The sequence below is a fragment of the Berghia stephanieae genome, chromosome 1 (genome assembly GCF_034508935.2).
Source record: "Berghia stephanieae isolate SIO BIC M18660-M18661 chromosome 1, UCSD_Bste_1.3, whole genome shotgun sequence".
In the NCBI taxonomy this organism is placed as follows: Eukaryota; Metazoa; Mollusca; class Gastropoda; order Nudibranchia; family Aeolidiidae; genus Berghia; species Berghia stephanieae.
The window spans coordinates 37,634,517-37,657,016 of record NC_088360.1 but is presented as its reverse complement, the minus strand read 5'-3'; the positions used below and the strand labels follow the sequence as shown (position 1 = coordinate 37,657,016).

General features: G+C 35.4%; 1 protein-coding gene and 2 long non-coding RNA genes across 6 annotated transcripts in view; 1 reads left to right on the top strand and 2 right to left on the bottom strand.

Annotated features, from left to right (window-relative positions):
• Window positions 1–622: 622 nt before the first annotated feature.
• On the bottom strand, window positions 623–12,752 carry LOC144973758 (delta(3,5)-Delta(2,4)-dienoyl-CoA isomerase, mitochondrial-like). 3 transcript variants are annotated; one of them, XM_078916654.1, is made up of 8 exons: window positions 12,554–12,752; window positions 9,940–10,108; window positions 9,400–9,488; window positions 8,194–8,318; window positions 6,937–7,050; window positions 5,780–5,922; window positions 4,710–4,860; window positions 623–1,949 (listed from the first exon to the last, which is right to left on the bottom strand). In XM_078916654.1, exons 1-8 carry the CDS (start codon window positions 12,603–12,605, stop codon window positions 1,854–1,856), a joined length of 939 nt encoding a protein of 312 aa, XP_078772780.1. In that variant the 5' UTR covers window positions 12,606–12,752; the 3' UTR covers window positions 623–1,853. The 3 variants fall into 3 exon arrangements, with proteins under 3 accessions (XP_078772780.1, XP_078772771.1, XP_078772763.1); XM_078916645.1 differs by lacking the exon at window positions 12,554–12,752 and adding an exon at window positions 10,982–11,058; XM_078916637.1 differs by lacking the exon at window positions 6,937–7,050 and adding an exon at window positions 7,692–7,805 and having other exon boundaries at window positions 1,717–1,949; window positions 12,554–12,716.
• Window positions 12,753–19,441: 6,689 nt separating this feature from the next.
• LOC144973750 (uncharacterized) lies at window positions 19,442–20,943 on the top strand. The gene is made up of 2 exons (XR_013645615.1): window positions 19,442–19,766; window positions 20,743–20,943. It is a non-coding gene; the product is annotated as an uncharacterized LOC144973750 (long non-coding RNA).
• The window catches only part of LOC144973754 (uncharacterized), a 3,591-nt gene continuing 1,316 nt past the window's right edge, over window positions 20,226–22,500 (bottom strand). Inside the window, exon 2 of one of the 2 annotated variants that reach the window (XR_013645617.1) lies at window positions 20,226–20,422. This is a non-coding gene — a long non-coding RNA (uncharacterized LOC144973754). Of the gene's footprint in view, window positions 20,423–21,206; window positions 22,456–22,500 lie in introns of those variants that run through there. The other variant, XR_013645616.1, reaches the window with a different exon arrangement.

Genomic DNA, 22,500 nt, shown 5'->3' with positions numbered 1-22,500 from the left:
CCAAGGGGAACATACTCAGTTGTTTACAAATCGTATATATGTAAAAATAAAAAAAAACAATACAGTGCATACCAGATAGATGATTTACAAGGAAAAAAATATCATCTCCCAAAACTAAATATACATTTGACTATTCCCCTCCCAGCCAGGGACAGGACAAAACCAAGTAATCCTATTCCAAGACAAAGACAGAAAGCAAGTTGGAAAACAGATATAGGGGATACAGTAAGTATGTAAGTCAGGAACCCCACCCAGAAGAAGAAGAAAAGATGATACTGTTATAGGGCATTTTTAAAATATATATAATGCTCACATAAATTAATCATCCAGCCAAAATTATCAGAATTAGACAAAGTATGTTTCTGTTTGAAGTTGAAGAAACAAAACTCACTCACTTTTTAATGACGCATTGGTCTCAGCTCAAATTTTATAAGTTAAGCTAAAAATTAAATTTTAAATTTTACTTTCTTGAGACAGCAGGTAATGGACAGGTCTAATATTAGAGGGAAACGAATAAGGGGAATTTAAAGGCAGTTGAACACGAGAGCTTCTCATTACTATGGTTTTTAGAAACCAATAAAAATGTGGTATATGTCAAAATAATTCAAAATCAACATTCTGATTGGAAAAGTAGAATATTTATTTCAATGAAAAAAAATTTACATCACAAGATAATTTCAAAAATAAGTAACAATTTTTGACATCAAACATACAAACTGATTCATACCTTTTAGCTCTTCTTTCACCCAAAACTTACAAGCAAAAGCAGAATAAATTTACACATTTTGGCATCTGCTAGAAAACATTTTGAATGCACAAAAGCTCTTTTTTTTTTTCTTTTCATTTCCAGTCCAAATCCAGAGACATATTATTGCAATTAAAAGTCAAAATTTTCATCGGAAAATCATCTTCAGTTATTTTACACAATTAATTTTTTTTAAAACCCTTCTGATCGTATGAAAGTATAAATCTATGATTGAGCATGGCCTAAAGCGCATCACAATAGAAACAAGAAATTAAGTGAGTAGGAAAGTGTCAGAAGACAACAGAGAATAAAATTTTTGCGGTAGCGATGGGGGCTCGAACCTGCGACCTTACTGGTACGACAACTCCGCCGTGACTCTACCGTAAGAGCTATCCACGACCCCCAAATAAGTCGCTTCAAACCCTAGTCTAACTAGAGCCTTCTCTCACTGATTTCTTGAGGTCACAGGTTCAACACAAACAAACGCCACAAAGTAAGTTGGCCAGCATTTAAGCTTAATAGCCAATATTCTCAACACAAACACATAACATAGAAATGATTGAGACATTGAGTAAGCTCTGGTATTTGGGGTGAATTTTTAATTAGAAAAGTGAATGGAGCAGGCACTTTTGTTGATAATAACAAGAAATGAAGTGAATAATAAAGTGCATGAAGACAACAGAGAATAAAAACTTCACGGCGGCATTTTCCTTGCAAATCCTCAAATATCTGAAATTTAAAATTAAAAATTAAAAATTTTAACATTTCGAATATTTTAATATTAAAAATCTACTTTTTAGATACTAATTTTATTTTGATGACTCCACACGCTGATATTTTTGATTTTGTACGTGGTTTGTACTCCAATAATAAAAATAATAATAGCAACAAAAACAATAACAATAACAATATTAGCATAATCATTTAATGTCTCATGCTGGAGTCTAAAATCAACCCCATAATCACAGATAAGCCACACAACAGACACTGACAGCTCTTTCCTTTTATACATTGTTAACATCCAGATATTTAACTTGATACAAATTTTATATATACAGTATATCTAGCCTTCTTCATCAATGTAAAAATAAATACACCAGAGGCGTTATCACAACTTGGAAAAAACAGGCTTTTCTTTGTTCATCATTGCCGTGGCAGCTTTCATCACATCTTCTGACTGAAGCATAGCGCTGTTCATTTGACACTGTGGTTTAGAGAAAGAAAAAAAATCGTTTTAAGCTTTCGTTTTGAAAATTATTTTATTCCAAAACAACATGTTAAGCGATGAGGAATGTGAAAGTATCTGATGCCTGGAACTATACAATTAAGAGGAAAATTTTAATCAACTTTCATTTAAAGTAGGTACGGCAAACCCTCTAATCAAGTCATGGTTTTATTGGCAAACCGAGAATTGCAACTCAAATCACCACTCTCTTTTTCTCATTTTCAGTCCGTCAAATAAAACGTTTTTGGTATCAAATTAAATCTCAAATCTTCATCTTTTAAAAAATGTTTATGCTTTTTTCATAGGATTTGCCGTTATTTCATGACTTTGAGTTGAAGAAGAGGAGTAAACTTTGATTTTGGAACCGGCGCTCCGCTACTCGAACACCGTAACTGACAATCGTCTTTTCTCTCCGCTCGGCTGGTCGCGTGAGTGCTATTAATAGTAACGTCAATGGCTGCATCAGAAAGAAAATTGAACAAGCTTTCATTCGATACCAGATTCGCATTTTTATGATTTTTTTTCAAAGTTTGAAGTTTCAAGTTAAAAACTTTAAATTGATAAAAAAAATTGAGACAAATTTGAAAATTTGGACGATTCTGGTATCAAAAGAAAGTTTAAAATCTCAGTTTTAAAATGATGTATACGAAAGCAAGATTAGCTTTGCGTTCACCAGCCAACTGAAAACGAAACTACAACTACAACATTTGCCGTATTCACTTCACTCATATGCCGGCTCAGGCAAGGGGCACAATTGCTGATATTTTGTAACCTCGCGCTGAAATTGACAATTTTGGCTTTGTCAGCTACTTTGGGGGCAAATTATTTCTATTTTACTTAGAGTTGATCTCAGGAAACAAATACACATATTGTTTATAAAAAGATGTGTATTGTTAGAAAGTTACAGAGGTCTGGCTTGAATATTTATGAAAATACGGCATTTTGAAAACGGACAAAAGGTTGCTTTCAAAGAAGGACAAATTTTGGCGATTTTCTACAAATTTCGAAATAACATATCTTTTTTAAATTTTTAACCAATTCTCATGATTTTTATACCATTTTAATCAGGAAAAAAAGTTCTACCTATTGAATGCAACTTAAAGACAACAATTATATAATCTAAATTTGGGTTTTCCGTACCTATTTAAAGATCATTCATTATTATTAATTTGTAAGGTTTAATTTAAACACTGTACGATGATCAAAACTTAACTTGGACTTTTTTTATTTAAGGGAGAGAAAATGAACATATGGGTTATGGACAATTACAGGATAGCCTTTTTCTCCTTAAACTAGCAATGACTATCCCGCACAAATCTTTGGGCCTCTTTTTCGCTCACGAAGTGCCTAAATTCGCGACAAAATATGGGACGAAGCCATTTCGTATAGGCTATTAAAAAAAATTAATTACGACGCTGTTTATCGATTAATATGACTGAAAGTTGGCACACAGTTAGAAAAAAGGTAATTTTAGATTATGTCAAGCAACAAAACTCGTGCGATTACCAGAAGACCGTTAAAAATAGAGTTTTACTCTTTGGAGTAAAATATTTCTAAAACTACAGGGCATGAAGGTTTTGTTGCTGACAAGGTAATAGATGAGCATTTCTTCTTTTTGGTTGTAAAATTTCATATGAATATGACGAGTACTTTTCCCGTATTTTACAAAACACCATCCTAATTTGCTCTTCATTCGTAAAAGACAGAAAGCCATTTTGCCCCCTACAGCCTGAATCACGATACGAGTTCAAAACGATTTGGCACCAAACTGTTCGGCTGAGCGGGTCGTGGCAGCGCTTTCTGATTGGTTGACCTCGTTTTAAAGTTCATGACTAGTCAAAATGTCTGCGCGGTCTCACTGGCAGAGGGGTGTTTATCGTCTGCCATTGGTTTGGGTTCAATAAACAGCTGATAATTTGACTGTTTAATTTACAAGAATTTAAGAAATTATAATGTTAAAAGTTTTCGATTGCAATATGATCTACAATCTCAGCATGGCTGTAATTATTGTGTTCCAAGTCACGTTCCACCAGTAACCTTTGTCCCCTTGTCCAATAACCTTTGTCCCCTTGTCCAATTTCTCTTTTCCTTCTATATTTCTTTTGTTTATGTACGCAATCTCTCTCTTCCCCTCCCCCCTCTCTCTCTGTGTGTGTGTTATACTCATTTCTTAATATATTTCTGTGTGTGTGTGAGTGTGTGTGTTATACTCATTTCTCTCTCTCTCTCAATCTGTGTGTGTGTGTGTGTGTGTGTGTGTGTCTGTGTGTATGTGTGTGTGTGTTATATATCATCCAGCTCTAAAATTATATAAGTTAGAACTCTTCTCATGTTTTCATCATATTCTCTATCAAATTTGCCACAACATTGACGAGTTTCAATCCTTTAATCCACTTATTACACAAGATACAACCAAAGGTCGAAAAAAATGCCGAAAAAACGTCCCATATTTTCGCGTTTTTTTTCCTCTTTGCGGGTCATCCAAATAAATGACACCTTTGAAACTGCATAACTTGTTTATGTATGAATGGATTTTCAAAATTCAAAGACATTTTTACTCAATGGAGATAGGGCTTTAATTTTAGACAAAAATTTTTCTCAAATAGAAAAAAACATTTTTCATAGTCATTGCTACTTAAACTGTTTATAATCGTGCGCACCTTATATTTGTTCTATAGATAAGCATGACTGAACAAATAGCACGACTTCCATTCTTTTGAAAGATGATGTAAAGCTTACTTGATAATCTAAAGCCTCTGCCACTGAATGGTCCCTGGAATATACCATGACTTTTTTGGATGCCTGGACAGCTATTGGGCTCTTGGAGGCAATTATGTTGGCCATTTCAACTGCACCTTTTAACATCTCTTCTTTGCTCTGGAAGATTCGACTGTATTAAAGATCAGAGAAACTTATGATAAGGCATCGACTAATCCATACAAGGCCACCTTAAGAGATTGAATAAGACAAAAATAGGAGAGGGCTCTCTGAGATTTTCCTTTCAAAGAGAATTGATCATAAAAGCAAAGAAAAGAAAATTCTCGATTTCATTGGTTTTTAACAGAAAAAATCAAATCATAAAATGATAAATTCATGAATAAATATAAATAAATAAATATACTTTAATTATTCGAAGCAAAAAAACGGGTTTACAAAACTGAACCCTTAGAATGAATAGAGTTAAAAAATGTAATTTTCATATGAATTTACATAACAATGTAATGCATAGTCCAGCATCAGTGATGATACTCACAAAAAGTCAAAAAGGAGGAAACAGTGATGATACTCACAAAAAGTCAAAAAGGAGGAAAAGTCTCGGAAAAACGGAAAACTCACCTAGAACATTCTTGCACCACAGGAAAGTAGGCAGGATGACTTCTTTTGAGTACAATTTTAAAACGCCCGGAGTCCAGTAAAAGGAGGAAATTTTTATATATAATATTTTTTTTTGTAAAAAAAGGAGGTACTTTTTAAAGATTTATTATATAAAAAAAAAGTAAAAGGAGGAAATGAAGGAAATATCCGCGGATCGAGGATCTGAGGAGGAAAACCGAGGAAAGGAAAGAAACCCGCGGATCCGCGGAAAAGTATCATCACTGCAGCATAGATTAAAAGAAGAATATAATATAAATCTTGAAATTAATCAAACTTTGAAGAATAATGAAAGAATCATAAACAATACTTAAAGTATGAATTTTTCTTTAGCATGACTTTCAATTAAACACTTCAAAAAGCACTATGACTAAGATTTTCCTCCTACCTTCATAAAAAATTACATTACTCCAAATAAATAATATAAAAATAAATACCTAACAAGTCCAATACTTTTGGCTTCATCTGCGTAAAAGTTTCTGGCAGTGTAAGTGAGTTCTCGAGTCAAACTGTCATTACCAGTGATCTTTTGGAATCTTTGAAGAGTACCCAAATCTGCAGCAAGGCCGATGTCAACCTCCTGGAGAAAAGATAACAAACATAAGTCTTTCTATTCACAATTCTAGCTGCCCATCATTAATTTTTTACTGATGAGTTGGATCAACATTTTGCTTTAATTAATTGATATTTATTTATTATTCATATTCGTTGTTTTTGTTGTTGTTCTACAATTACTAAGAGAGATCCATGAGAAAATAAGAAAACAATAAACTTTTTCAGGCCCTTTTCAACATTTTAGATCATAGATCATTTCAACGAAAAATCCTCAGTCAAAAATTATTCTCTGTGCAGAAAAGACAATATCTCCCCCCTGGTTTTACCTATTTTCTTCTTTAAATTATCTTTTTTTCTCAAACAAAGTTTAATGATGATGATGACGACGATGATGTTGTTGTTGATGCCGGGTTTTTTTTCTCGATGACTACTATGTTACTAGTGTGTATCTGTGTGAGTGTGTCTATGTCAATATTGTATTGTTATAAATGTGTAACCAAATGACAAATTGCCACTTTTTTTGAGGACAATAAAGATATATTATTATTATTAAAACGCCATATATGTGATGTACAAAGTTATTGTTACTTATGTCTTCAGGACAATTCAGAAACATTTGGCCCATTTTAAAGCTCTATAATTGATAAATCATTTGAATGTTAGGCGTAGCCATTGATACTCATAGGGCATGAAGAAAGAGGAAAGAATCCTCAAATTTTTATTATGGTTCACCTTAAAAAAGATCTGGCTGGATCTTATCACTTTACTTTTTTTTTTTTTTATAGGGATTGCATTTATTCAAATTTTACTTATCTCACCATAAAACTCCACAATGATTTTTAAACTATAAAGAATTAGCTTCAATTGTCAAGACATAAAATAAAAAACAAAACAAAAAACAAACAAAAACAACAAGTAAAAAGCAACCAAATCAAAAACCAATAGCCTTCCAAAAAAAAAAAAAAACGTCCACTCACACATACAAAGATAAGAAACGAGAAAAAAAAAAAGACAAACAAATGAGAATCAAAGAATATACCCTGATAGAAAACCAGGCATCTTGGGTAGAGTAACGAATATCACAGGCAGCTATCATATCAATTCCAGCACCGAGACATGCACTGTGGACTGCTGCGATCACAGGCTTTGAACACTAGGAGATCACACATCAAACAAATGGAACAGATAACAAATGGTATATATATATCTATAGAGCAGTATAATTAGGTGCCCCAAACGTAAACAAAACAAGTTGCTAGTGATTTTCGTTAGGGACCGGAAAAATTTACGCACAATATAGGTCTCCCAATTTTGTAGTTTGAGGTGTAGGCTATACACTTTCAGTATTGAAAATATGTTTACATAAAATCGAACAGTTGCAGAAATAATAATATAAGACTAAATTATTCTGAAAATCAGGCTCCGAATAATTCTCGTTTTGTTCACACCAGCGCAATAATTTGCTCTGATCTAAAAATAGATAGACTGTAACTTTTGATAAATTTTATCTTTTGTTCCATAAAATATCCATATCTAGACATTATTTGATGCATGATCGAGTATTTATGAATATGTGTTTCTTTTGCCACCTAACAGCCAAATTTTAAAGGTTATTTTTTTTCTATAATTTACATTGGAACTTGAGCTGTCAAGACAGGAACATGTGGTTTGCCATGTGCTTCTAGAGCTTTGTTTACGTTTGGGGCACCTAATTATATTGCTCTATACAAATTACAGTAATTCCTTGTTATGGAATTACTGTAATGAACATGTAGGGATAAAATTTAAAAATACCCTGATTGAAAACCAGGCATCCTGAGAGGAGTATCTTATATCACAAGCACAAATCATGTCTATGCCTCCGCCAATACATCCACTGTGAACGGCCGCAATTACTGGCTTTGGACACTAGACAAAAAAAAAAGGGTTAAAAAATTGACAGCAGAATTATCAGCTTTGACAGATAGATGTTATTCGTTTCGACCTTCTTGATCAGACTCCTATTCGCTTGTTATAGAAAATTGATTACCTTCAAAAGATTTTGAATATAATAATTCATTGATTATCAAAAAATTTATAAGAAAATTAGATTTTATGATTAAAATAGAAATTCAAAATTTAAAATATACGACCAGCTATAAAAACAGTAATTAACATCAAAATAATTTACATTATATTTGGTGCAAATAGTTGAAAACCAGTCATAATAATAATAGTAAAACGGATAAATAAAGAAATAAAATAATCGAAAGAAGTGGAAAAGCTTTGAGAACAATATTCTCGGTATATTATGTACCTTTTCAATAACATTAAAGGATTCCTGTAGATCTTTAACACTTTCATATGTGAAAAATGCCTTTCGTCCTACATCCATTTCAGACATCAATTTAGGGAAAATGTCATTTCCTTGAAGATCAAGGCCTAAAAAAGTAAAAAGATGTATTGTAAAAGCTGTTTATGTTCTGAGTTTTAAAAAAATTCTTAATACTTCAAGATCTGTTCAAAAGAGCAAGAAATTTGTGACATATGTGACTATCCTGATTAATTTTAGGGACAGCAAATGCATGTTGGCTACCATATTATATAATACACGCTCCATCTTCTGCCAATATATTGATTGAAATTAACTGCAAATCATGATGGTTGCATGAGTCTTTGATTTCATTCTATACATAAAGAGTGCAAGTGTGATGTCAGTTCCCCAAAAAAGTGTGATCATTAGATAGTCATTGATTATCTTTATATCTGTCATCTTAGTAACTACATAACAGTGAAAAGACCTTTCAATCTCAGAAACAGTTTCTATTATGAAAGAATTGTCACTCCCTGGATCAACTTATTCAAAGAAATTTTACATGAAAGCAATCAATGCAAGAGCTTTCAATGATAGACTTATTTTTCAAGCATTCAACTCAAAGGTGAACATTGAAAGATGCCAAAAGTTTTTTTGTTGTAAATTGAAACATTTTGTTTGGTAACAATGTCTCTTAAGATTTAGATAATCAGTTAAATATGACTTATCAAGCAAAAGTAGGCAACACAAGGGAGATTGGCTGAAGAACTCAATAGCCGGAACGAGTCCTGTGGATCTTTGCCTTAATAGGCTTGTGATAAACACAAATATATGGAGATCCTTCATTAGTACCCTAGATGCCAGTGGAAGTAAAAGGTAGTTAGTAAGTAATCAAGCAAAAAGCAAATAAATAAAATATCCCAACTTGTAAGGAGATTAAAATTTTATAGAGATATACTTGCCTTTCCCTTTGTGGAGAACTATTTTCGAGTAATAAACAATACTCTAGGTTGTCGTAAGAACAGCTACATGTTTTTCAGCAAGGTGACTCACCCAGTACCACACAAAATGCAGACTTAGTACTCATGGGTTATGGTGCAAAGACCATACAAATACATTGCAAAGCTCCAAATTAATGTACATTCATACTTCAGAATTTATTATTTATGATTGAATTCTTAAGAACCAAAAGATAAAGAAAAAATTCACCTGCAGTGAACATCTTCCCAGCACCAGAGAGAATGATTACACGACAATCTTCATCAATGGCTAGTGCATTGAAGCATTCTTTCATCTCTCTGTGTCAAATAAAAACAATAAAACAAAGTACAATTGCTTCATATTACGATCTCCTCTCAAAAGGTTAAATTTACATCCCTCTGATGAAAGTAAAATAATAAAAACAAAAAAACATGTGTCTTGTATAGCACAATATCCATTAAATATGCTCAAGGGCTTTCCAAGAGATCTGATATATATTATGATGCCGATAAGACGCCGTTGTAATTTCTTCTCCACAGAGACAATGACAATGTTGCATACACATTCTCTTTTGTTCAGAGATACAACCACGCCCCCCCCCCCCCTGCCCAAACATGAGCATTTATAATAAATAGTACAATATCCACTAAACGTACTCAAAGTGCTTATAACGGGGTCCCTAGCCAACAGGATTACAAAAAATTAAAAGATTGTTTTCAGATTGTATTTTATCAAAACTTTTAATTGTCTGTTAGAAAATAAAATTACCTCCAAAAAGCAGTATTCATTGCATTCCTCTTTTCTGGTCTATTTAATTCAACATGTTTGACATACTCGGAGGGACTTGTGACTTGTAAAGTAGTAAAATCGTATTTGGCTGTTGAGCTCATGCTTCTCAAACTTATGGAAAGATTATTACTATTACCTTGAACAGACTCTGGAAAAACAAAGAATAAATAAAAATAATACTAAATACTAATAGTACTACTACTACTACGACTAATACTGCTGTTTCTAATAATAATTAATAATAATAATCATGCTTGTTATAAACATTTTTACTATAATTCAAAGCATCTTAATAGGATCACAGTAACATTATGCATGAACCATTAAAATTAATAAATATCATATTAATAGCATTCATAAATAGCCTTCTATCAAGACCATACAAATACATTGTGGTAGCTTTATAATGCCTATATTCATACAATGCTTCCTTACAGTACAGGATACAGTCGATATCCCACAAATTGCGATATACCTGAAGCAATACTCGTAAACTGGCAATATGCGAGATACTTCATAATAACGACTTTTATACCTACCTTTTATGTATTTAATAACTACTAACACTAACACCTGCAGTTTATCTTTATATTTACTTTTTTTTAAAAGAACCAATGCCAAATCAAGAGAGAAGGACAAAATCCAAAACATGATATTTATGTATAATATTAGGGAGGACTTCAACAACCCAAATATTCCCTCAACTAATCCTAAGAAAAAAAATTAAAAATAAAACCTATTAGGCTACTATTACTACTTAATTAACCCTACACAATGCAATGGGGCTTGCTTGACTTTCATATCAAATAGTTTTCTTGGAATTGTAGTTGTATCTCTAAAAATATTACAATGAAGCAATATAGATCTAGTGTAGAGCCTCAAAAGACAACTGTGTGGTCAAGTCCGTAGTATATAATAAAGTATAAAATTAAAATTTCAATTTTGATTTTGAATGGGTTTATTTCTGACATCTGAAAAAAAATGTTTTCTTTCAAAAATATCACAGTGAAAATAATCTCACTCAGATTTCAGATGACTGAGAAAATCAATTCGAAGCGTTGGTACACATCCTTTTTGAGGCTTCGACTGCTTATTTATAGAGCAGTAAAATTAGGTGCCCCAAACGTAAACAAAGGTCTAGAAGCACATGGCAAACCACATGCTCCTGTCTTGACAGCTCACGTTCCAATGTAAATTATAGAAAACAATAACCTTTAAAATTTGGCTGTTATGTGGCAAAAGAAACACATATTCATTAGGCACTTTGATAACTCCAGTCCAGTGGCCGCCGATAGGCTCACTGTAAGGTGAAACTCGTTTTTGGAACTTTATTTTTGACCCTTTACTGTTTTGGTCACCATGGCGTTATTTGTGAACCTATGTGACTAACTTTGGTATCATTATAAAAGGCATAAAACAAGCTTTCTAACGGTGTATTTAATTCTTAATTCCTGATTGTATTTCTCAGAAAGCTTATGTAATAAAAATTTATAAATTTTTGAATTATAAGAACTTTTTAAATTATGGATACATTTTAATTATACTTCATACATCGATAAACAATTAATTGAAGAATATCTCTGCCAAATTTCATCAAAATTGATACACTCGCTCATTATTTTATTTTTTCCGCCATCAACCCCACTTTTTAGGACAAAAACCTCATATTTTTCCCCCTTTTCATTTATCCTTAATTTTTTCCATACTTTCCATCCATAAAAATGATTTATATGAAAATAAAGCTTATTTTCTGACCATTAAAATGATACCTAAGACTTGCCAATTATTTTTTAATTGAAACAAAATTACTGAAAACAATAAGTGGGCCATGTTGACTGTAAAACTCAAAATTTCCCGATCCCCGCGAGATGCTGGTTTTGAGGCAGCAGTGAGATCACAGATTCTCTCTGTAAAATTGACAAAAAATTTCAATAGAAAAATATAAATAACTCTGGAACCGTAGGTCGTAGAGAAACAAATAAGATATCAAATTTTATGTTTTTTCAAGTCCCATCCCCCTGACTGAGTCAAATCAAGATATTTTGAGTTTGAAAATTTTATCGAAGTGCCTATATTCATAAATACTCGATCATGCATCAAATAATGTCTAGATATGGATATTTTATGGAACAAAAGGTAAAATTTATCAAAAGTTACAGTCTATTATTTTTAGACCAGAGCAAATTATTGCGCTGGTGTGAACAAGACGAGAATTATTCGGAGCCTGGTTTTCAGAATAATTTAGCCTTATATTATTATTTCTGCAACTGTTAGATTTTATGTAAACATATTTTCAATACTGAAAGTGTCTGTATTGCCTACAACTCAAACTACAAAATTGGGAGACCTATATTGTGCGTAAATTATTCCGGTCCCTAACGAAAATCACTAGCAACTTGTTATTGTTTACGTTTGAGTTTGGGGCACCTAATTTTACTGCTCTATATAAATATAAAGTATAAGTATAAAGTTTTTGGCGAGTGAGTGTGAGTGTGAGAGTGAGAGAGTGTTAGTAGTTAGTGTTAGAAGTTAGAATTGACCGTTCGCCGCTACAACAGTTGAATTATTTTCAGACTGAGTTTCCATCACATACTAAACATATACTTCACAGGCTCCCCTAGCTTCATTGATATTCTGCCCCACATAGTTGTAAGTAAATCTGCCTCGTCTTCGGAACGAAAGTCTGGTGTGGAAGAGTCCAAAGAGCAATCGTTTTGAGTTTCCAAAGACCAAGAGTTAGGTGTTGTTTGTGTCAGTGGCGAATGAATTTTTGCACATTCAATATCCGTAGTTTTCAGTTCAACAGTAACTTATTAGAAATATTACTTCGGAATAGAATTTTTCGTATTAAAGATGATAAATTCAAAACATAGAATTAAACGAATGAGAATACGTACGGAGCCAAAAAAAAGTGTCCACCAATTAGTGCTGGGTCGAGTTTGAAACGATCAAATCGAGCGGGTTTTCGATCGAGTCCTCTAAAATCGAGTCGGTTTCGGGCGGGTTTCGAGTCAGTGACGTCATCGAGCAGTGATTCGTTTGAAAAAAAAAACACGAACAACTCGTTTGCCACAGGAAACTTCACATACCCCTCCCTCTCTTATGTCTGTGGCTGGCTTGACTGCAGCTGGTTATGATGGGGGCTGCCAGATGGCCAAGTTCAAAATTGGTTACTAAGAAACGCTTTTCTATTATTATTCATTTTAAAAAAAATATTTTATTTTAAAAAAATGAAAAGATAAGTTTATCCAACTGTAGTCGATTGTTTTGTTAATCAAAACAAATGAGTTTTTCAAGGGAGTCAGAATGCTTGTGGTGTTTGGCTATTTGGGGTCTATTTGACTACTTGGGCAAGTAGAAATCTCGCTGTCTGGCAGCCTTGATTATGATCGTTCGTCGCATCACACACACACACACACACACACACACACACACACACACACACGCCATCAAACAGTTGTTGATGGTGAAGGGTTGAGACCCCCCCCCCTCCCACCACCATCATCCCGCTGTCACCTTAACATTTCATATTTATGTCGCGCCAAAAGTTGTCGGCCGCCCCCACCTCCCATAATTTGTCACTGGTCGTCATCGCCTCTTGTGTGTGCGGGAAAGGTCGTGCCTTTCATTTCATTATTTGAAAAATAAATGAACAAGAATGGTGTGTTTTTATTAGGTAGGTAGATAATAATAATATTTAGCAGGTTCCACACCCAGACACACACGGATTGCCCGGACACGATGATAACGATGCCGACGACAATGGATGACGATGATGATGATGATGATGATTATCGTGTTTCTGTTTAAAAAATGAAATACTTTAGCAGGTTCCACCCCACCCCCCACACGGATAGACCGGACCCGAAGATGATGATTGTGGTTTTGCTGGCTGTTACGGCTGTGATGAGGATGATGATAATGATGATGATGACGATGGCGCAGATGGTGATTATTTGTTCGGTCGCTCAGTGGTACGGTGTCTCTTGTCACAAAATCAAGCCTTATCAATGGCCGGATGAGTGACAGTGATTGTTGAAAATTGTGATCCAGACGTTAAGTCCGTGTGTCAGGCACTTGACTCAGGTGTGAATGTATTCTTATCTTATAAGCAATGACGGGTATTGTAAAGAGCTTTAATACAAAAAGACTCCAAACAGCGATCGGTACCTACTGTACGAAATGGATGTATGGTCGATATGGCGTGCCGGAGGAATAAATTAAATAAAATATTGTGAAGTTCATTGAGCATGGTAAATCCTTGGAAATGCGCTTTGAACTAATACACCTGCTAGACAACTCCGATTCCAATATAAACGACTGATTAATATTCCCATATATAAACTATAGTTAGCTGAAAATCTTTCTTTGTCGGGACTCCAAAAGTATGGAACGAATTAGACAAAGAAATCAAAGGGTCTTTTAGGAGCACTGATTGATTTTAGATTGATTATTACATTGAAATGTGTTGATATTTATTTTATCCATTATTATTAGGGTGGTGGTGATGATGATGATCCCGCTGATATGATGGTGATGATAAATAAATTAAACATAATTCCCTTTATTCATCCCATAGGGGAGATTCGTCTTTTGGGTCTATTCTAAGGGAAGACTGGAATAACCCAAGCGATAGCCGCAGTGCAGCGCCGCAAATTTAGTTAGGGCAAGGTGACTTGCTCAAGACCACTCAGCGGCGGGTGATCGAACTCGGTACCTTTCGGGTGCCAACCAAAGACCGTACCGCTGCCCCTATGATGATGATGATGATGATGAGATGATGAGATGATGATGATGGGAACTAACAAAGAATACACAGGCATCTAAAATTGAAACATTCCATATTCAAAGCTAATGTTTTACTTTAAAAAATTGAGCTTTACAATATCCACTAAATGTGATCAAAGCGCTTTGTAAAGGGGTCCCCGGTCAACAGCAACATTTGATATGTAGGACGGGACATGCCGCCTGTTAGGCGATATTACAATTTTTCAGACAAAGACAACGCTGTTAACGGCCAGGTACTCATTTTACACCTGAGTACGGTGAGAGAATGTGAGTAAAAAGCCTTGTCCAAAGACTCAACTATGCACCGAGCGCGAGGCTCGAACCCAGGACTTTCCGATCCCAAAGCGGGTGTCATACCACTAGACCATTATAATGCACGAGACCCATGGTCGACTAGAGTACTACCTATAGTTACGTCATGACTAGACCACATAGCCGCACTACTGTAGGAGTGTTCATTGATAGAGGGATGCGTGTGTGTCATAGAAATAGCCTTAGTGTGTGTGTGTGTGTGTGTGTTGTGTGTGTGTGTGTGTGTGATAGTCAAACTTTAGTAGGTTTAATGAAGTCTTGTCACACACGCGTGATACACCTATACGAATTTCCCTGCCACTGCCACCCAGACACACTAACATCTGACAAGGAGTGAGGGCTGTGGAAGAACCACAGACTACCGTGTGCAAACATTGGCGATTGGTATCGGATGGCAAACTGTGATCGTTTGAATTTGAAATGATTCGAAACACTCGTTACCCCTCCGCTCGCTCGAATCCTGATCGTCTCAAGCTCGTCTCACGTGTCAAGATCGTCTCAAGCTCACAACCCGCCTGATCGTTTTACGATCGAGTAATCGTTTTACTAACTCGCTCTTCCGGCATTGAGATCGAGCACTGACTCGTGGCTTGGCGCTCGATCGTCGATCGAGTAAAAGCGATCAAATAACCCAACACTACCACCAATGAAAGCATTCAGCGCATGGCGTACTAAAAGAGTAGGGCTATGATTCAGCGCCATTATATTATGCGCTGGGAATGTAACCATTACCATTCATTTGGTCTCTATATCAACATAACGACACAAGAAAAACAACAAACAATATCAAAATCCACAATAAAATGGTTCAGAACTGTTGCGTATATTTATTTTTCAATAAAGCTGTCAAAAACTGAAGTTAGAGAATGTGTGTAATCGTGTATTATAATAACCTATAGGCTGTCATTATCCCCAGACACCTGTGGTATTTTGTTATCCAAACCTGTTTTTTTTCTCTCTCTCTCTCTCTCTCTCTCTCTCTCTCTCTCTCTCTCTCTCTCTCTCTCTCTCTCTCTCTCTCTCTTAGTTCCTTTCTAGTTTCTAGAAAATTGTCATATTATTCGTCCCCACTCCGATCTCAAAAAGTGTCTAAAAAGAATAAATAAATAAAACGCAGTGGCTATTTTTACAGTCCCGTAAAGATGGTTCTCGGGGCTATTTTTACAGTCCGAAAGATGTTCTCGGCTATTTACAGTCCGTAAAGGTTCTCGGGGCTATTTTTACAGTCCCGTAAAGACGGTTCTGGTGGCTATTTTTACGGCGTTGCGGTAATAGTAACAGATTGGCTGAGTAGACGCCATTGGCTCTAAAACTCTCACTCCCTTCGTTCAGGTGCGGCAAGTTAGCATCCTCTCTCTCTCTCTCTCTCTCTCTCTCTCTCTCTCTCTCTCTCCCTCTCTTCTCTCTCTCTCTCTTCTCTTCTCTCCCGGTCTTTCTTTGTTTCTCTCTCTCTCACTCTTTCATGCTTTCTCTATCCCTTTCTTTCTTTCTTTCCCTATCTCTCATTTTCTCTCTCTCTCTCTCTCTCTCTCTTTTTCTCTTCTTCTTTCCTTCTTTCCCTCTCTTTCTTCTCTCTCTCTCTCTCTCTCTCTCTCTCTCTCTCTCTCTTCTTCTCTCCTCTCTCTCTTCTCTTCTCTCTCTTTTCCTTTTTTTTTTCTTCTACTTCTTTTCATCTCTTCCCTAGTGGTACCTCAAAGCCTAGGCAGAGGGGTCTGACCACAAGGTGAACACCGCTTTGGCGGAGAACAATAAAACAACCTCCTAACTGGGAAGGGAGGAGCAATACAGCGACCACTCTTGTCTGGTCGGAACAAACACTGGGTCAATCGGGAAAGGAGTAGGAGCAACGCGATGGTGGGACCAAAGTAAAATGCCCTCTCCACCTCGGCGCCCCAATGAGGATCAGTCTTGGGCACCTCTATTCTTTTGGATCATGACCGACCATGGTAGAGAATCATCATCATTATTTACTTTCTTTTTAAAAATATTATTCAAAAGAACAATATTTAAGCATGAGGTGTTTCGCAATGTGCATCTTTACCAGGACATCCACATTGGGGGGGGGGGGGGGGGTAGTCATTTGTCCACAATACGGTTGGGGGGTTGGGGGGGGGGGGGTTCTAAAATTATGGTCAAAATGTGTCCAATTGGTTTGTGAACGGCCTCTTTTCTGAAATTGGATTCAAACCCACTCTCACGTGAGAAGACTGCCCCCTGAATGTTAGACGTCTACGTCTTTTAAAATTGTATAAACCGTTAGTCCTTCCTGACTGGTTATACTGGTAAAGTATAAACAAAAGCCAACCTGTAAAGTATTATATCTTGAGGGATGTCGACTCAAGCAGGAACTAAATATACTTTCAGTGTTTGATAATAGATCTATATTATGTATGTTTGACAGAAAAAAAAATAATCAAGACATACAACCTAACCTGCCCACTGATGATAGAAAACGGGCTGTTCTGTACTGCAAACATAAATTATGCAAAACAAAAAACAAAACAAAAGAAAAAAAAATTATATGTAATAAAAATGACAGTACCGTAAAAATCGCTAAGAGAATTGACTTTACATTAATTATTTGTTAATTTTTAGTTTTAGCTTTAGATCTAAATATGTTAAATGAAATTAATTTTGCTTTCATTCACCGCCTCTAGATCTGTACATCTAAATATCGGGAGAAATGATATGTGAAGTTTTGTGAATACTGCAAAAAGATGATAATCTATAACTATGCGGATAATTGAACAGAATCGCATCAACGCCATAAAAATAGCCATGAGAACCGTCCTTCTACGGGACTGTAAAAATAGCCCCGAGAACCATCTTTACGGGACTGTAAAAATAGCCACTGCGTAAATAAAAAGCAAACAAACAGAAATATTCAGAGAGCGACCAAATGGTCAGATAGAGGAGAAAAAACAAACAATAATTAAAAAAAAAAAAAATTTTTAAGAAATTCATGCCCAGAAACGGAACAAAAGGTCCAAAAAAAAAGGAGAAAAGAACAGACTCGCCCAAAAAAAAAAAAAAAAAAAAAAAAAAAAAAAAAAAAAAAAAAAAGGAAGACGGAATTAAAAAAAAAAAAAAAAAAAAAAAAAAAAAAAAAAAAAAAAACAGAAGACGGGATTTTTTAAAAAAAGAGAAAAAGTGGCGGAACCAGGATTCAAACCCACAACGTCGATTCTGGTAAAACTTCCAGGGCAGACGACTGAACCATTCGGCCATGACACCCACTTCGAGGTCGACGCATATTGTGTATATGTAGTAACAACTGATTTAATGTTGGTTAATTTTATGTTTTTATAGATATTTTATTAACTTTCCTTATTTCTGTGTGCATTTGGGAAACAATCAATATTCTGGAATGTGGATAATTGTTTAAAGGAGCGGAGTTTCAAATATATGTCTGGGGATAACGAATTTTCATTATCCCCAGACAGGTGTCTGGGGATAATCACAGCGTAACCTATAATGTGTTTTCCAACCACCACATCATCACCGTCACTACTACTACAACCACCATTACCACTTCATCACTGCCACAATTACTACTAGGTGAATGTAAGAGCTCCCTGGTCTGGGGATAACGAATTTTCATTATCCCCAGACAGGTGTCTGGGGATAATCACAGCGTAACCTATAATGTGTTTTCCAACCACCACATCATCACCGTCACTACTACTACAACCACCATTACCACTTCATCACTGCCACAACTACTACAACCACCACCACTATATGATTATCACTACCACTAGGGTACACCACCACTACATCATCATCACTACTACAACCACCACCACTCCATCATCATCATTACCACTACTACTACACCATCACTACCACCACTATTACAACAACCACCACCACATCGTCATCACTACCTCTACTACTACAACCACCACCACAATATCATGACTACCACTACTACAACCACCAGCACCACATCATTATCACTACCACTACAACCATACCACCACTAGCACATCATCATTACTACCACTACTACTACAACCACCACAACCATATCGTCATCACTACCACTACTACTGCGACTACCACCACCACCAACCACCACCACTATATCATTATCACTACCACTACACCACAACTACATCATCATCACTACTACTACTACTACAACAACCACCACCACCACCATATCATTACCATTACCACTACTACTACTACCACCACAACCACATCGTCATCACGACCACTACTACTGCAACCACCACCACCATATCATCATCATTACAACTACTACTACAACCACCACCATCACATCATCATCATTACCACTACTACTATAACCACCACCACATCATCATCACTATCACTACTACTACAACTACAAGCACCACCACCACATCATCACCAACACCACTACTACTACAATCACCAACACCACATCATCCTCACTACCACCAGTACTACAATCACTACCATAATAGGATTCCACAGTCTGACGTCACGTCCGCCTAGCAACGAATCGGCTGGCTCTAAACAAAAAAAATCCGTGCTTGGTCCGGGCAAGGAATAATTGGAAAATCGCTCAAAAAACAATTTTTATCTTAAATATGGTCCAGTGTTTTGTACCAGATTGTCTACACCAGTCAGAGAGTCACTCCTGCAAGTTTTACAGATTTCCAAATGGACAGGCAGACAAAAAAATTGAAGAAAAAGTGGATCACTTTAGTCAGGTAAGCACGCACGCCTCGTCGAACATTTGATAGAGTTCGTAGTCCAGATCTTGGTCAAGTTCTAGCTTACGTAGACCTATATTTTATGATTAAAGTGTACAATTGCACGAAATTATAAATAAAAATACATTCCAAACTAGGTTTTTATTGAAGTTAAAGCAAAAATGATATCTCAATCGTTTTGATGTTAACTAGGCTGATAAACTGAATGAGAGTTAAGTTCTACTGATAAGTGATTTTTTTTTTTAAAGGAGAACAAGAAGAAAGAGAAGAAAATATTTGTTAAAATCTTACTTTAAACTCGATACCTTTATGGCAAAATGAAAATAAATAAATAAAATAACGCAACCTCTCCCAACCCCCCCCCCCCTCACGCAGATCTCTCTCTCTCTCCTCTCTCTCTCTCTCTCTCTCTCTCTCTCTCTCTCTCTCTCCTCCTTCCTCTCACACACCCACACACACACACAAACACACATACTTTCCTCTTTTTTTTGGAAAGTTTCTCTGATTCTCTGCCATGCCTCCCCTCCCCGACAGCCGAGGTGGCAACTCTGTGTGAACAAAGCAAGATGGCGGCAGGGACCTCTCTCCTTTACCTGTGCCCGATTGTTGACACTCCAAAGTTTCCATCACCGCACTGTCCAGTACAGTACTGACTGAAATAAAGAGAAAACGCCAGTCTTGCCACACTCAACCCCAAGATCAACTTTAACTGTGTAAATTTAAGAATTCATATTTTTATATATACCTAGTCAAAATCATCAAAAGAAGTAATGAGGAAGTGCGACATTTTGCTGAATGTGCGATTTCATAAAAGACAGGCGAGAGACCCACCAGTAACCTAGTCTCTTGCACACCTTTGATTTATCATGCATTGAGCTGGTGTCAAACAAGATAGTCTAAAACAAAGTACTTATCAAATTAAGTAATATGCCCAACAGAATTATTGTTTTTTTTAAAAATCTTTTCATTTCAGGAGAAAGGACAAAAGATCCAACATCATCATCAAGAGTGTGTTCTTGTCACTTCAGAGATGGTGACAAAGCCAACCTCCCTGAATGGTTTGACAGAAATAAAAATAAATTGTTTCCATCAGAGCCTGAAAGAAAGAAAAGAAAAGTGACACAAGGAATTCCCACCCCATCTCAATTGGCACCAACATCAAGAAGTCCACCACCACCACCACCACCACCATCATCATCATCTTTCATCATCATCATCATCATCATCATCATCATATCATCATCATCATTCATCAGCTCAACTCTCTTCATCATCATCACAAAGTCCCACCTTTAAAAAAACCAGATTCCTCATCATCATTATTTTCCTCCTCATCATCATCCTCATTATCTTCTCCCTCATCATCATCTCAACTCTCGTCACCATCATCACAGGATTCCATCTTTTTAAAAAAACAGATTGTAGAACAAGTGAGGATATTTTAAATAGAACAACAAATTTAATTCAAGAACAAGAAATTACAGACAAAAATAAGGAAATAGCTAGCTTTAAAAAACCCAACTAAGTTAGATTCAACGCACTTACACTGTTTCAAGCCTTACAGAAAAAGTTCTTCGAATGGAGACAGGTGTACATTGTTTTAAAATATTTAATATTATTGTTCAATATGTTGAGTGCTTTAGAGGTAACATTATTTATTATAGTGGATGGGAAGTTCAGGAAGAGACAGTTGCATTAAAAGACCAAATTTTCATTATTACACTTATGAAACTTAGACAGAACTACGCTAACCTTCATATTTCACAATTGTTTAGCGTTAGTGAAAGTACTATAACAAATATTATACAAACTTTTATTCATGTTTTACATAAGCCATAAGCTTCTCTTTGAAAATGTTATGAAGGTTACATGCCCTTCTAGACATAAAAATAAACTATCAGCTCCATCATCATTTTTAATTTTCCAAATTGCAGAATGATCATTGATTGTACAGATGACCAAATTGCTATTCCTAAAGAAATGGATAAACAACGGTTATCTTATTCTTCTTATAGGTCCATGAATTCTGTTAAAGCTATTGTTGGTCTGAGTCCAAATGGTGTGATAAATTTTATCTCTAAACTGTATCCAGGGTCTGTCTCGGATAAGGTCATTGTACAAAATTGTGGATTACTAAAACTTTTAATTTTAAGCCCTGGAGATTTAATTTTAGCAGATAAAGGTAATAAAGGTAAAACCCCATCCTGATTCAAGATATTTTACCTCAATGAGTAACTGTAAATATCCCTCCCTTTTTACATAATAAATTTACTGAAAATGAGATTTTATTAACAAAAGAAATTGCTTCATGTAGAATTCATGTTGAGAGGGCTAATGAAAGACTGAAAAATGTTAACATCCTCTCATATATTCCAACAATGTTAAGAGAAACATCTGATATTATTTTTCAATTTGTTGCAGCACTTGTCAATCCCCAGTCTCTTATTAAGGAGACTGCATTTTGTTAGCTTTGCCATTTATTTTGTACAACACACATATTTTGTTCATCATCATCAAATCACCATTCAAAATAATGGTTTTGTAGGTCCATACATGATTTTACAAGAAAACATGACAAATTATGGCATTGTTGTATCAATGTATGTTCAATGTCATTAACATTGTTAAATAAAACCACACAAATTAGTTTTGGACTGAATCAACCCAAGGCATCATCAAGATAGATCTGTGGAAGTAAAAGAATAAAAGATTCAAATTTAGAGCTGCGACC

What these genes read in the sequence shown, in the direction of transcription:
- LOC144973758 (XM_078916654.1), bottom strand. Translation starts at nt 12,605, where the DNA reads ATGTGGGGCAGAATATCAATGAAGCTAGGGGAGCCTGTGAAGTATATG. An exon ending in GCCTGTGAAGTATATGTTTA is followed by an intron (nt 10,109 to 12,553) that starts GTATGTGATGGA and finishes TTGTTTTTCCAG; the next exon opens with AGTCTGTTCAAGGTAATAGT. An exon ending in ATGAATACTGCTTTTTGGAG is followed by an intron (nt 9,489 to 9,939) that starts GTAATTTTATTT and finishes TATTTGACACAG; the next exon opens with AGAGATGAAAGAATGCTTCA.